The sequence below is a fragment of the Oncorhynchus mykiss genome, chromosome 23, assembly GCF_057628025.1.
Source record: "Oncorhynchus mykiss isolate SJ-2025 chromosome 23, ASM5762802v1, whole genome shotgun sequence".
Classification (NCBI taxonomy): domain Eukaryota; kingdom Metazoa; phylum Chordata; class Actinopteri; order Salmoniformes; family Salmonidae; genus Oncorhynchus; species Oncorhynchus mykiss.
The window spans coordinates 5,227,348-5,243,348 of record NC_143044.1 but is presented as its reverse complement, the minus strand read 5'-3'; the positions used below and the strand labels follow the sequence as shown (position 1 = coordinate 5,243,348).

At 44.5% G+C, this 16,001-nt stretch overlaps 1 protein-coding gene across 4 annotated transcripts in view; it reads left to right on the top strand.

Annotated features, from left to right (window-relative positions):
* LOC110502313 (adhesion G protein-coupled receptor A3) overlaps positions 1 to 16,001 on the top strand; it is a 264,724-nt gene that overhangs the window by 77,788 nt on the left and 170,935 nt on the right. For all 4 annotated transcript variants that reach the window (XM_090216662.1, XM_090216661.1, XM_036959858.2 and 1 more), the window contains exons 8-12: positions 779 to 943; positions 5,608 to 5,827; positions 6,127 to 6,276; positions 10,333 to 10,494; positions 11,055 to 11,261. In XM_090216662.1, coding sequence (XP_090072788.1) covers positions 779 to 943; positions 5,608 to 5,827; positions 6,127 to 6,276; positions 10,333 to 10,494; positions 11,055 to 11,261 — 904 coding nt within the window. The remainder of the gene's footprint in view (positions 1 to 778; positions 944 to 5,607; positions 5,828 to 6,126; positions 6,277 to 10,332; positions 10,495 to 11,054; positions 11,262 to 16,001) is intronic.

The following is a 16,001-nucleotide window of genomic DNA, read 5'->3' as shown; positions in this document are numbered from 1 at the left end:
CGGGAGGCCCACGGAACTATAGTTTGTCGCTGAATAAATATTTATTGCACATCCTCTGTTCAGAAGCACTGTCAATGATTATTCTCCGGCACTCAACAACTACACATTTTTTTACTGTGGAAGATTTGAGTGCCTCCTCTTGCCTGTCATTTATAATTTGAATGTCAACTGTCACACACCCATGGCATAGTGTTGATCCTAAGTAGAATTTGACAAGTCATGTTTTTTGGGGAAACTGCGGCTGCTATTATTCAGCAACACTGAACGCTGCTTAACAAAAGTGTGGAGCAAAGCAGTCAATGCTCTGAGGTGCCACATGGAAATGTAGATTTTATGGCAATTATTATGCATTACTAATAAAAAAATACAGTTGGCTTTATGCTGAGAAATATTTCCATGGAGATAGTGGTTCTTGCCCAGCAGTTTGTTGGGTTTATTTTCAAATGTATCACATGGTGTGTTCTCTCAATTGATGTATTTAAATAATAGCATAAATCCAATAATTGATATAATCTGTCATTGTCATGTATGTATCCTTTATATAACCATGGATGTCCGATTCAATTAGATATCCTCCTTACAAAGGAGATATGCTCCATTTAAGTATCAATCACCAATGGTATGTCACGAGCACAGCTATAAGTCATCAAAACATCACTATTCTAAGTGTCACAGTTGTCTCTTGAACTGAGTAGTTCTTGTGCGGTTAGCAGAAAGACACATGCACACACACACACACACACACACACACACAAATCTTTCTTCTTCTCTCCTCCAGTGAAGTCATCCTCTCCAACATCGACCACAGCCTGTCTGGCAACTGGGAGTGCCAGGTGACCAGTTCCCGTGGCAACAGGTCCAGAGAGATGGAGATCGTTGTGTTGGAGACGTCAGCGCCCTACTGCTCAGCAGACAGGGTCAGCGGCAACAAGGGAGACTTCAGGTAAGTGCTTTGACCAGACCAGACACAAGGACCTCTTCGGTTCGAGGCTAAATGTCAATGTCAAAGGTCAGCTACAGTGCAGCAAGGTGGCTAAAAACATGCCTGACCTTATGTGGGCATTCAAGGAGACAGAGTGTTATGAGAAAATGAAATGTGAAAGCCCAATGACTTACTATACTCAGCTCTGCTCAAATAGGAAACTACTGTAGAATATTAGATAACAAAGTAAGTAAACAGTCAAATGAAAAACATTTCCTTGAAATGCAAGTACTGTTTAGCTAGCAATTATCCCCACAAATTAGGAAAGCTCTGTGTTTCATATCAATCAATAAAAGACAAATACATATGTACCGAGCTTTATAGATGCCTATAAAACAGTCCAATTAGTCTCTGACTGGCTCTCCATGAGCATTTGCGTCAGTCTTCCTGGAGTGCCATATGGGAGTGGTTTTACTATGTTGGGATTATTCAATTGGTGCTATTGCATTAGGCAAGCTCAGTGAAGCACAGATAAAAGTATTTGAAAAGATTGCAAATGGTTTTTGAACCCAGGTCTGCTTTCCACCTCTCCCTGCGCCTCCCTCCCTGTCCATCTCAAATCAAATCAAATTTTGTTTGTCACATACACATGGTTAGCAGATGTTAATGCGAGTGTAATTTGTTTTGTTCCATCTGAGCTCCTAGAGTGTGCAGCTCTCTTTAATTTTCAAGTTTTCTACTCGGCTAGCCAGCACCACGCCTAAATAGGTGTGTGTTTCTTTTTCTTCTTGAATGCAAGTGTAGCGAAATGCTTGTGCTTCTAGTTCTGACAATGCAGTAATAACCAACGAGTAATCTAACCTAACAATTCCACAACTACTACCTTATACACACAAGTGTAAAAGGATAAAGAATATGTACATAAAGATATATGAATGAGTGATGGTACAGAACGGCATAGGCAAGATGCAGTAGATGGTATAGAGTACAGTATATACATATGAGATGAGTAATATAGGGTATGTAAACATAAAGTGGCATAGTTTAAAGTGGCTAGTGATACATGTATTACATAAAGATGGCAAGATGCAGTAGATGATATAGAGTACAGTATATACATGTGCATATGAGATGAGTAATGTAGGGTATGTAAACATTAATTTGGTGGCATTGTTTAAAGTGGCTAGTGACACATTTTTTACATCAATTTCCATTATTAAAGTGGCTGGAGTTGAGTCAGTATGTTGGCAGCAGCCAGTCAATGTTAGTGGTGGCTGTTTAACAGTCTGATGGCCTTGAGATAGAAGCTGTTTTTCAGTCTCTCGGTCCCTGCTTTGATGCACCTGTACTGACCTCACCTTCTGGATGTTAGCGTGTGGTTGTTGTCCTTTATGATCTTTATGGCCTTCCTGCGACATCGGGTGGTGTAGGTGTCCTGGAGGGCAGGTAGTTTGACCTTGGTGATGCGTTATGCAGACCTCACTACCCCCTGGAGAGCCTTACTGTTGTGGGCGGAGCATTAGCCGTACCAGGCGGTGATACAGCCCGACAGGATGCTCTCGATTGTGCATTTGTAGAAGTTTGTGAGTGCTTTTGGTGACAAGCCGAATTTCTTCAGCCTCCTGAGGTTGAAGAGGCGCTGCTGCGCCTTCTTCACAACGCTGTCTGTGTGGGTGGACCAATTCAGTTTGTCCGTGATGTGTATGCCGAAGTACATAAAACTTACTACCCTCTCCACTACTGTCTCGTCAATGTGGATAGGGGGGGTTCTCCCTCTGCTGTTTCCTGAAGTCCACAATCATCTCCTTTGTTTTGTTGACGTTGAGTGTGAGGTCATTTTCCTGACACCACACTCCGAGGGCCCTCACCTCCTCCCTGTAGGCCGTCTTGTCGTTGTTGGTAATCAAGCCTACCACTGTAGTGTCGTCCGCAAACTTGATGATTCAGTTGGAGGCGTGCATGGCCACGCAGTCGTGGGTGAACAGGGAGTACAGGAGAGGGCTCAGAATGCACCCTTGTGGGGCCCCAGTGTTGGGGATCAGCGGGGTGGAGATATTGTTACCTACCCTCACCGCCTGGGGGCAGCCCGTCAGGAAGTCCAGTACCCAGTTGCACAGGGTGTGGTTGAGACCTAGGGTCTCGAGCTTGATGACGAGTTTGGAGGGTACTATGTTGTTAAATGCTGAGCTGTAGTCAATGAGCAGCATTCTCACATAGGTATTCCTCTTGTCCAGATAGGTTAGGGCAGTGTGGTTGCGATTGCGTCGTCTGTGGACCTATTGTGGCGGTAAGTAAATTGGAGTGGGTCTAGTGTGTCAGGCAGGGTGGAGGTGATATGGTCCTTGACTCGTCTCTCAAAGCACTTCATGATGACGGAAGTAGTCGTTTAGCTCAGTTAGCTTTCTTGGGAACAGGAACAATGGTGGCCCTCTTGAAACATGTGGGAACAGCATACTGGGATAAGGATTGATTGAATATGTCCGTAAACACACCAGCCAGCTGGTCTGCGCATGCTCTGAGGACGCGGCTGCGGATGCCGTCTGGGCCTGCAGCCTTGCGAGGGTTAACACATATAAATGTTTTACTCACGTCGGCTGCAGTGAAGGAGAGTCCGCAGGTTTTGGTAGCGGGCCTTGTCAGTGGCACTGTATTGTCCTAATTATTTAGTCTATCTGGGAGCAAGACATCCTGGTCCGCGAAGGTTCTAGTTTTCTTTTTGCAATCCGTGATTGACTGTTGACCCTGCCACATACTTCTTGTGTCTGAGCCGTTGAATTGTGACTCTACTTTGTCTCTATACTGACGCTTAGCTTGTTTGATTGCCTTGCAGAGGGAATAGCTACACTGTTTGTATTCGGTCATGTTTCCGGTCACCCTGGTTAAAAGCAGTGGTTCGCGCTTTCAGTTTCGCGCGAATGCTGCCATCAATCCACGGTTTCTGGTTTGGGAATGTTTTAATCGTTGCTGTGGGTATAACATCGCCGATGCACTTTCTAATGAACTCGCTCACCAAATCAGCGTATTCGTCAATGTTGTTGTTGGACGCAATGCGGAACATATCCCAATCCACGTGATCGAAGCAGTCTTGAAGCGTGGAATCAGATTGGTCGGACCAGCGTTAAACAGACCTGAGCGCGGGAGCTTCTTGTTTTAGTCTCTGTCTGTAGGATGGAAGCAACAAAATGGAGTCCTGGTCAGGTTTTCCGAAAGGAGGGCAGAGGAGGGCCTTATATGCGCCGCGGAAGTTAGAATAACAATGATCCAGTGTTTTACCAGCCCTGGTTGCGCAATCGATATGCTGATAGAATTTAGGGTGTCTTGTTTTCAGATTAGCCTTGTTAAAATCCCCAGCTACAATGAATGCAGCCTCAGGATATGTGGTTTCCAGTTTACATAGAGTCAAATAAAGTTCGTTCAGGGCCATCGATGTGTCTGCTTGGGGGGGAATATATACGGCTGTGATTATAATCGAAGAGAATTCCCTTGGTAGATAATGCGGTCGACATTTGATTGTCAGGTGAAGTCAGGTGAACAGAAGGACTTGAGTTCCTGTATGTTGTTATGATCACACCACGTCTCGTTAATCATAAGGCATACCCCCCCGCCCCTCTTCTTACCAGAAAGATGCTTGTTTCTGTCAGCGCGATGCTTGAAGAAACCAGCTGGCTGCACCGACTCCGATAGCGTCTCTCGAGTGAGCCATGTTTCCGTGAAGCAAAGAACGTTACAGTCTCTGATGTCTCTCAGGAATGCTACCCTTGCTCGGATTTCATCTACCTTGTTGTCAAGAGACTGGACATTGGCGAGTAGTATGCTAGGGAGCGGTGTGCGATGTGCCTGACCAGAAGATCACTTTGTTTGCCCCTTTTACGGCGTCATTGTTTTGGGTCACCGGCTGGAATCCGATCCATTGTCCTGGGTGGAAGGCAAAACACAGGATCTGCTTCGGGAAAGTCATAAAGTCTTGGTCGTACTGATGGTGAGTTGACGTTGCTCTTATATTCAGTAGTTTCTCCCGACTGTATGTAATGAAACCTAAGATTACCTGGGGTACCAATGTAAGAAATAACACATAAAAAAACAAAATACTGCATAGTTTCCTAGGAACGCGAAGAGAGGCGGCCATCTCTGTCGGCGTCTGGAAGACTTGAGAAGTTTACTTTTTCTCTCCCTCCTGTCTTGTTTTCGTGTACAGTATGCTCCATTGTTGTGCGTTTCTCCTGTACTTTACAGCCCACTTCCAGTGCAGCGAGCAGAGAGTCTTTGTTTTTGCCCAGCAGTGACGTAATGGGCTGGAAAATGAGAGCCTTTTTTGTTGGGGGGAAATTAGTGCCATACATTACTAAGTAGCCGGTGCCGTGATGAAGGGGAGAAAGCCAGACAGATTCCTCACGAACACAGATTTCTCCTCAGTCTCTCCTCAATTTACTCTTGTTTTCACTTCTTGAAAAATGGCCAAATTTACATTGTGAAATGAAATAAGCTTGTTTTTTAGGGTATTTTCAGGGTATAGACTGCAGTAAGATTAAAATGTAATAAGCAGTGCCATTATGATTGTTTACTTGTTATGCAGATCAACAGTATATGATAACTTAAGCAAAGCAAAGTGTCACATATGTCATCGGGAAATCAAGGCTTATGGTGGATCATGGTGACAAGGATATTGATACCATCTCTTGTGACAGGTGGCCAAAGACCCTGGCAGGGTTATTGGCCTTCCTGCCCTGTGCTCCATCCACATTTGGCTCTGCCCCCCACCCTTCTGGTGCCTCTTCACACCACCCCACTCAGAGGGAGAAGAAGGCCTGGCGACGCTGTGACCCGGCAGGCCAGTGGGCAGAGGACGACTATACCCAGTGCCCGTATGCCAGCGAGGTGACCCGTGTACTGCATGAGCTCACCCAGGTAGGACAGCAATTCACTCCACAAATCTCACCTTTAACCCAGGAGAGTCAGGCACGGAACTCTCACCTTACATCCACACTATTATCTCAAACATCGATTTCCGGCTTTCTCACTAGCAGAAACAACGTGAGACAAGGGGGTTGAAAACTGAAGAATCTTCAATTATATTATCCGTGCTTAGCATTTACAATTTTATTTAAGTTAATATCGTGCTTAATTTATGCCCATATGCACGTATGAAATGCATCTAAATCCAAGTGATCTAGCCTCTTCTAACCCAACCACTGTTCTGTTTCCAGATGACCATCAACACTAGTAATGCCCAGCCGTTAGCCCAGCAGCTGGTAGCCTTCACCAGCAGGGCAGGGGACTTCAGCGATGTGATGGATGTCATCTTTGTCACACACCTGGTGGAGAGGCTGACTCGCCTAGTGGACCAGCGCAGAGACGTACGTATGATAGCAGCACTTATCTGCTGTTCACACACACAGAAGGTTGCACGCACACACTAATGTACGCACACACACCTATGCACGCTCGCGCACAAACACACAAAAAACAAAACACACACAGCACTTAGCCTCAGCATCCATCCTGCAGTCCACTAAAACGTTATAATGTGTTTGATCACACACTCTAAGTTCAGGGAATGATACAATAAAGAACCCAAGCTGTTTTCTTTGGACAAGCAGTTTATAGTCCAATGAAAGGCACATATGAATGGCTATCTCTTTTTGCTCCGGTAGCTGGCTAGTCTACTCCAGCCCCATAAAGGCAAGAGTTTGGGTGCTAATTTCGCTGAGATGTCATCAGTGCATCAACTTCGTATCATGCCATTTGAAGGGAAACTATACAGTGCCTTACAATTATGTAAAATTGTGGACGACTAATGAAATACAGAAATATTTCATTTACATAAGTATTCGCACCCTGAGTCAGTACTTTGTAGAAGCACCTTTGGCAGTGATTACAGCTGTCGTTCTGGGTACGTTTCTAACATTTTTCCACACCTGGATTGTGCAACATTTGTCCATTATTCTTTTCAGAATTCAACAAGCTCTGTCAAATTGGTTGTTGATCATTGATAGACAACCATTTTCAGGTCTTGCCATAGATTTTCACGTAGATTTTAAGTCAAAACTGTAACTCGTCCACTCAGGAACATTCACTGTCTTCTTGGTAAGCAACTCCAGTGTATATTTGGCCTTGTGTTTTAGGGTATTGTCCTGCTGAAAGGTGAATTTATCTCCCAGTGTCTGGTGGAAAGCAGATAGTAACAGGTTATCCTCTAAGAGTTTGTCGGTGCTTAGCTCCATACCGTTGATTTTTTATCCTGAAAAACTCCCCAGTCCTCACAAGCAAACCCATAACATGATGGTACAGAGATGATGTAGTCAATCAAAAATCATGTTAAACACTATTATTGCACACAGATTAAATCCATGCAATTTACAGTGCATTCAGAAAGTATTCACACCCCTTGACTTTTTCCACATTTTGTTACGCTACAGACTTATTCTAAAATGTATCATCAAATTACACACAACACCCCATAATGACAAAGCAAAATCAGGTTTTTAGACATTTTTGGAGATGTATATAGAAAAACCCCTGAAATATCACATTTACATAAATATTCTGACCCTTTTGCTCTGTACTTTGTTGAAGCACCTTTGGCAGCGATTACAGCCTCGAGTCTTCTTTGGTATGAAGCTACAAACTTGGCACACCTGTATTTGGGGAGTTTCTCCCATTCTTCTCTGCAGATCCTCTCAAGCTCTGTCAGGTTGGATGGGGAATGTCACTGCACAGCTATTTTCAGGTCTCACCAGAGATGTTCGTTCGGGTTCAAGTCTGGGCTCTGACTGGGCCACGCAAGAACATTCAGAGACTTGTCCCGAAGCCACACCTGCTCCCTGGAGCAGGTTTTCATCAAGGATCTCTCTGTACTTTGCTCCGTTCATCTTTTCCTCGATCCTGACTGGTCTCCCAGTCCCTGCCGCTGAAAAACATCCCCACAGCATTATGCTGCCACTACCATACTTCACCTTAGGGATGGTGCCAGGTTTCTTCCAGACATGACTCTTGACATTCAGGCCAAAGAGTTCAATCTTGGTTTCATCAGACCAGAGAATCTTGTTTCTCATGGTCTGAGAGTCCTTTTTACGGAGGAGTGGCTTATGTCTGGCCACTCTACCATAAAGACCTGATTGGTGGATAACTGCAGAGATGGTTGTCCTTCTGGAAGATTCTCCCATCTCCACAGAGGAACTCTGGCGAGACATAAGCCAGAGGAACTCTGGCGGCCAGCTCTAGGAAGAGTCTTGGTGGTTCCAAACTTCTTCCATTTAAGAATGATGGAGTTCACTGTGTTCTTGGGGACCTTCAATGCTGCAGACATTTTTTCGTACCCTTCTCCAGATACAATCCTGTCTCGGAGCTCTACGGACAATTCCTTCAACCTTATATAGACATGTGTGTGCCTTTCCAAATCATGTCCAATCAAGACCACAGGTGGACTCCATTCAAATTGTAGTAACACCTGCAGGGCTATCAATGTAAACAGGATGCACCTGAGCTCAATTTCGAGTTTCATAGCAAAGGGTTTGAATAGTTCAGTTTCTTTATTTTTTATACATTTAAAATTATTGTGTATAGATTGTGTATAGATTGTTTTGTGTGAAATTTCAGCAACGCCCTTTGCTGACAGGTGTATAAAATCGTGCACACAGCCATGTAATCTTCGTGGAGAAATATTGGCAGTAGAATGGCCTTAGTGAAGAGCTCAGTGACTTTCTAAGTGGAACTGTCATAGGATGCCACCTTTCCAACAAGTCAGTTCGTCAAATTTCGGCCCTGGTAGAGCTACCCAGGTCAACTGTAAGGGCTGTTATTGTGAATTGGAAACATCTAGGAGCAACAACGGCTCAGCCGCGAAGTGGTAGACCACACAGGTTCACAGACCAAGACTGGCGAGTGCTGATGTGCGTAGCAACACTCACTACCGAGTTCCCAACTGCCTCTGGAAGCAGCGTCAGCGGAAGAGCTGTTCGTCAGGAGCTTCATGAAATGGGTGTCCAAGGCTGAGCAGCCGCACACAAGCCTAAGATAAAAATGTGCAATGCCTAACGTCTGCTGGAGTGGTGTAAAGCTTGCTGCCATTGGACTCTGTAGCAGTGGAAACGTGTTCTCTGGAGTGATGAATCACACTTCACCATCTGGCAGTCCAACTGACGAATCTGGGTTTGGCAGATGCCAGGAGAATGCTACCTGCCCCAATGCAGTGCCAACTGTAAAGTTTGGTGGATGAGGAATAATGGTCTCGGGCTGTTTTTCATGGTTCAGGGTAGGCCCCTTAGTTCCAGAAAAGGGAAATCTTAATGCTACAGCATACAATGACATTCTAGACGATTCTTCCAACTTTGTGGCAACAGTTTGGGCAAGGCCCTTTCCTGTTTCAGCATGACATTGCCCCCTTGCACAAAGTGAGGTCCATACAGAAATGGTTTGTTGAGATCGGTGTGGAAGAACTTGACTGGCCTGCACAGAGCCCTGACCTCAACCCCATCGAACACCTTTGGGATGAATTGAAATGCCAACTCCGAGCCAGGCCTAATCGCCCCCAACATCCGTGCCCGACCTCACCAATGCTCTTTGGGCTGAATGGAAGAAAGTCTCCGCAGCAATGTTCCGACATCTAGCGGAAAGCCTTCCCAGAAGAGTGGAGGCTGTTATAGCAGCAAAGGGGGGACCAACTCCATATTAATGCCCATGACTTGGAATGAGATGTTCGACGATGTAGTGTGTTATGTGGTATTGTGTGTAGGCCATACTGTATGAAACTGATCAGTCGGTAGCGTAAATGGAACTAGCACTTTATGCTTCATGTACTCACAGTTCAGGAATAAAGGCGTCTTATCCTGCCACCATACAGCCTTCAATATATTTTGAAAAGCGGTGCACTTTTCATCTTACTTTTTTTCTTGCTTGTGACAATAATGCACCTGAGAGTTGTGGTGATTAAGAGATAATATCCCCTTAACCAATTCAAAATGTCTATCCTCTATACGATTGAAGACAACTACAGGGTCTGGGCACACAGATCAGAGGAGTGTGTTGGAATTGGAATTGGCTTTTTCTGTGCGAAGATCATTAGTTGGAGCTCTCATCTCCGAGCCACTTGCCATAGGTAAACACAGTCATACTAGAAAACCTACCAATACTTGGATTCCCAGATACACAATGATTAATGCCAACCCAATCTCTACAGAACAGTTAGATTAAAAAAACTCTCACGTTGATGTAAATAGTTCAACTGTCACCACATGGAAGTGATTATGCCCCCATTGGAGACGCTAATCTAAATTAAATCTTTATATAATGAATAAAGTCACCATCACCACCCTCGAGCAGTCCGTTTTGGTATAATAAATGGCTTTTCTTTAGTGGATGTGATAGATGTTAATGACAGATCTACTTTTCTCTCTTTTACCTGAATCCTGTAGCTAGGGGACTATATCTCTGACATAGCCAGTAACATGATGCTGGTGGAGGAACACATCCTGTGGATGGCTCAGAACGAGGCCAGGGCGTGTACTCGCATCGTCCAGTGTGTGGAACGCATCGCCGACCTGGCTCTCACCATAGACACGCAGGTCATATCAAAGGTAGGTAGACAAACATCAAATGCACTTAAATGTCTATAAATTACATTTGAACCCCTTAAAGGATACAGGTGTTGGATCTGACCAGTATTGTTCGCAGCAAAAGAATCCTGCAGCAATAGGATTTTAACGTTTAGTCCATAAACACTTTCCCGCAGATGTAATGTTGCTTGATCGTGGTTAGGCTTTTAGCTGGTCAAAATTAGGCTTCATGAAAAGTGCAATACTGTTAATGTAGTCGTGTGTTAGTGCGGGTGTTCAGTGAATTGATGTCATTCCTGCAACCCCGGGAAAATTCTCAGCGACAAAAGAGTGACCAAATTAAGATCCAATATCTGCACCTTATAAAGTGCTACCAAGATTGGTTTCAGAATCAAAGCTAGTTCATCATTCTTTTAGTCTCACAGCTCAGCATGACCAGCACTTTGGTTTAGTTTCGTCAACATCTTTTTTGTTGTTGTTGATTCAACACAAAATGACAACAATTTCAATGATCAGCAATTTCTGTTCAGACCCGGAGGATAATCTCACTCCACCCTCCCTATCACTCTGTCTCCATCCAGGTGTCTCCTAACATAGCCCTGGAGGCCTTTCTGATCAGGCCGTCTAACTTCCAGGGTCTTTCGTGTACGGCAGGACAGAGAGCCCCCCTTCCACCCCTCTCTACTCAGAGGGCCGATGGGGACCAGGATGCCATCGGGGACCTGCTGCTCAACTTCAAATGTCACCCAGTCAACGGCAGCGGCTCCCCAGCCAGCCGACTCCGCAAGGTACAGTACATAGAAATAGAATGGCTTGATAATAAAGCACACACTGAATGATGAAATTCCTGCTTTTACTCCCTGGTTAATGGGTATAACATCCATTCAATACTGCCACTGGTCCCCCTATTAAAGACTGTTGACGTGAATGCGGATGTCTGTTCTAGGAATTATACTGTACTTCTATGGTACAGTAAGAGTTAATCACAGATTGGACATTTATTTCTGTCCAAAAGTTTCTCTTGTCTATATTTTTGTACATAATGCAGCTTATTATGGTAAATAATGAAATGCACCCACTGCTTGTTGTGTAAGAATAACAGGGCAGGGCTCCTGTCTGGCAGAGTTGATGGTGTCTATTACTCTCCATAAATTGACATCCTGTTTTGGTGCCATGGCATGGTGTAAATCAGCCGTGATAGGCTGCGCCGTAAAGTGGGAGGAGTGGGGATTGGTGGGGTAGTTTTGAAGTCAGAGTATGCAGGCCATTCCCCTGTGATGGATACTGTGGCCTTGTATCCCTGTCACACTAAATCACTGTTATCCTGTCATAACGGCTGCTGGCCCATCCCAATTGACAGATGACAGCTTACAGTCTACAGATGCAGACAGGGAAAAAACACTCCTCTGGCATTGAAGGGGCATTGTTTTGCAATATTTCAGTAGGTAGTTATACCCTTCAGCCCTGTGTGTGTGCGCGTGCGGATGTGTGTCTGCGTGTTTGCTTGCGTGCTTGCCTGTTTCTGCGTGTTTGTTAACTGTGTCCGATTCAGATTAGATAAGCCTGTCTACTGTGTTCAGCTATTATTTAGCTTGTTCAGAGGGCCCAGTGCAGCTACGCAGTGTTCTGAGATAAAATAGCCATGGGGAGAAAAGCAACGCAGTCCTTTAATGACTAAGCTGTCCCTTTGTGATTATCAATGACAGAGGTTGAGAGTATGACAAGGCTTATAGAAGTGAACAAATTCCAAACCAAACCTGTGTGGCTTGATAGACAGGGAGTGATTGTCATTGATTGTGAGGGGCACTCAGAGCAGTAGTGAGGCTACTTAGGGTGGGGGATGCTGACAGCCAGCCATCTCTCAGCCCTCTCTCTCTCTCTCTCTCTCAGACCTCTCGCTCTCAGCTATCTCTCAGCTCTCTTTCTCAGCTCTTTTTCTCAGCTCTCTCTCTCTCTTTCTGTCTCTCTTTGCCTCTCTCATAACTAGACTTTTTTTAACCCTGGCACTGGACTCTTCCTTGCTCTCCTCTGCTCTGGGAGTACAACCCTCCGACGTGGCACTGCATATGCGAAGGTCCCTCCAATTACTGCCGATCTGGCACGGCCTCACAGGCCCTTTCTCACTTCTAACAGCCGCCCTGGCAGCCCCTCACATCCACTGTTTAGAGGGCGCTTTTCCACTCCAGTAATTTCTCATGTAGGCATCTGGTAGGATTGTTTCGTGCATAGGAATGCCATTTACAGGATTAGAATAGGAATCCTGGAGAAATCAGTTTACTGTTATTGGGTTATTTTCTTGTAGAAAACAATGGCAGTCAACCAGGAATAACTGCATTATGGTATTGCTACATGACAATAGTCATTGTTTGTGTCTCTCACCAAATGTGGGATGTAAGTGCTGGACAGCTAGTCATCCTGATGTAGACAACAGTTATTTCGGGATTCCCCCCTTTGAATTCCAATATGGTTGGTACTGGCACCTCCCTAGGCAAGGCTTCTCCCATTGGGGGGCAATTCAACTTCTGGGTGTAGTGCCTCCCGGTGGCTGGTGGTGTAGGTGCAGGGGAGTTGCAGGGCTCAGCGGTTCCCTTTGATTGTCCCACTGCTCAGTAAAACCGACTCAGACCTACAACATCCTTTAGGAGAGGCTGCTTCCACTCATATTACCGTTCCCATCTCTCCTTTCCGCAGTACATTGTCTCATGCATAGAACACTGCATGTTTGGATTAATTGTAGAACACCCCCTCTCTGTGCTGTGGTTAGTTCAGTGTTCTGCTGGTGTTTAACTTTGGACTTAACAGTCATTTTGACTGCTCATGATTTTTTTTTATTTTTTTTTTTTACATTTTTTAGCTCATGCCGCCCTCCGTCCTTGACTTTTCCTAACTAAGTCGATATAACACACTGCTGTTGTCAATGTCACACATATATTCACACCAGTTTCACACACATACCAACAGTTTTAAGAAATGAAGTGAAGGATCATAGGGAGAATGGGTGAGTTAATGAGCGAGGAGAAGCGAAAGAAGTGGAATCACCAATTGTGAATGAAGAACAGGGCGGGCCATTCTATTCCTTCACTTCAACTGTCGTTGGCGAACAAGTTGCTTGCAAAGAAATCAGGTCTGACCGGCACCATGAACAAAGTGAGACGGGAGCTCCCTCCCTCTGCGTAAAAAAAACGGCACCTGCTAAAGAATGACAAGACAACGGGACACATTCAAGCGTAAGCCACATACTATTACGCACTACAACCAAACAAAGGTATGTCAAAGTGTGTCAAGTAAGTGAATGTTACAAAACATTTTGTCAATTGTTAGGACAAGGGATAACGGCTAAATAAAATTCAGCTGATGCCATCGGTGTCACGCCTGCTCCCGCTCCCCATCCCTGGCGCTCGAAGGCGCCAGGCTCCCCAGCATTGCACACTCCTGCCACCATCATTACGCACACCTGCCTTCCCCCCGTCACGCGCATCAGCGATTATCGGACTCACCTGGACTCAATCACCTCTGTCATTACTTCCTCTATATCTCTCTGTTTCCCCGCTCTGTTCCCCGCTTCAGCCTTAATGTTTGTATGTCTTTGTGTACCCGTGTGCTGACGCTGTTCCTGTCCTGTTACCTGTCTGTTCTTCATTACATATTCAACTCCCCGTACCTGCTTCCCATCTCCAGCGTCGGTCCTTACAATTGGGTGAAGATGCACACAAGTACGAGCTGACAATAATTGACTATTTTTGACTGCTGTCATATCAACAGTAATATACGTTATAATGCTATTGCTATTGCTTTTTTGCCAAGTTTCACTATTTATCAAGGCGACTTGCCGCTTATAATGATGTTTACATGCTGACCACACCGCTCTCGTTGCAAAATAAATGTACTCATACAGTACCAGTCAAAAGTTTGGACACACCTACTCATTCAAGGGCATTACTTTATTTTTACTATTTTCTACATTGTAGAATAATATTGAAGATATTAAAATGATTAAATAACACATATGGAATCATGTAGTAACCAAAAAAGTGTTAAACAAATCAAAATATATTTCAAATAGGCACCCTTTGCCTTGATGACAGCTTTGCACACTCTTGGAATTCTCTCAACCAGCTTCATGAGGAATGCTTTTCCAACAGTCTTGAAGGAGTTCCCACATATGCTGAGCGCTTGTGGGCTGCTTTCCATTTCACTCTGCAGTCGAACTCATCCTAAATCATCTCAATTGGGTTGATTTCGGGTGATTGTGGAGAACGGGTCATCTGATGTAGAACCATCACTCTCCATCTTGGTCAAATAGCCCTAACCCTGTTAAAAAACAAATGATAGTCCCACTAAGCGCAAACCAGCTCGGATGACATATCACTGCAGAATGCTGTGGTAGCCATGCTGTTTAAGTGTGCCTTGGATTCAAAATAAATCACAGACAGTCACCAGCAAAGCACTCCCACACCATCACACCTCCTTCTCCATGCTTCACGTTGGGAACCACACATGCGGACGTCATCCGTTCACCAACTCTCACAAAGACATTGTAGTTGGAACTAAACATCTCACATTTGGACTCATCACACCAGAGGACAGATTTCCACCGGTCTAATGTCCATTGCTCGTGTTTCTTGGCCCAAGCAAGTCTCTTCTTATTGTTGTCATTTAGTAGTGGTTTCTTTGCAGCAATTTGACCATGAAGGCCTGATTCACACAGTGTCCTCTGAACAGTTGATGTTGAGATGTCTGTTACATGAACTCTATGAAGCATTTATTTCGGCTGCAATCTAAGGTGCAGTTAACTCTAAGGAACTTGTAAGTCTGGTTCTTCCCGTCCTGTCGCAGTCCTCATGAGAGCCAGTTTCATCATAGCGCTTGATAGTTTTTACGACTGCACTTGAAGAAACTTTCAAAGTTCTTGCCCTATAAGACCCAGCCCTATTTGGTAAAAGACCATATTCTGTATACCACCCCTGCCTTGTCCCAACACAACTTATTGGCTCAAACACATTAAGAAGGATAGAAATTCCACAAATGAACTTTTAACAAGGCACACCTGTTAATTGAAATTAATTCCAGGTGACTACTTCATGAAACTTGTTTAGAGAATGGCAAGAGTGTGCAAAACTGTCATCAAGGCAAAGGGTGGCTACTATATTTTGCTTTGTTTAACACTTTTTCTTGGTTACTACATGATTCCATATGTGTTATTTCATAGTTTTGATGTCTTCACTGTTCTTCTACAATGTAGAAAATAGTAAAAATAAAGTGTCCAAACTTTTGACTGGTACTGTAGATGTTATTAAATAATTGCACCCACACTGCTCGCGGGCGTCAACGAGCATCTGTGTAGCCAGGCGCTAAAATATAACTTGGTTTTATCTGTGACGCTTGACTCGCTGCATGTCCCGCCTCTCCCATTGCCTCATTGGTTTTTAGGAGCATATACCCCACATGGGTGATTAAAAGATGAACTGAGGTCCAGTTGGTAGTGGTAATGGACCTCAAAGTTAGTTGCCAACTGTTATATAAAGTCC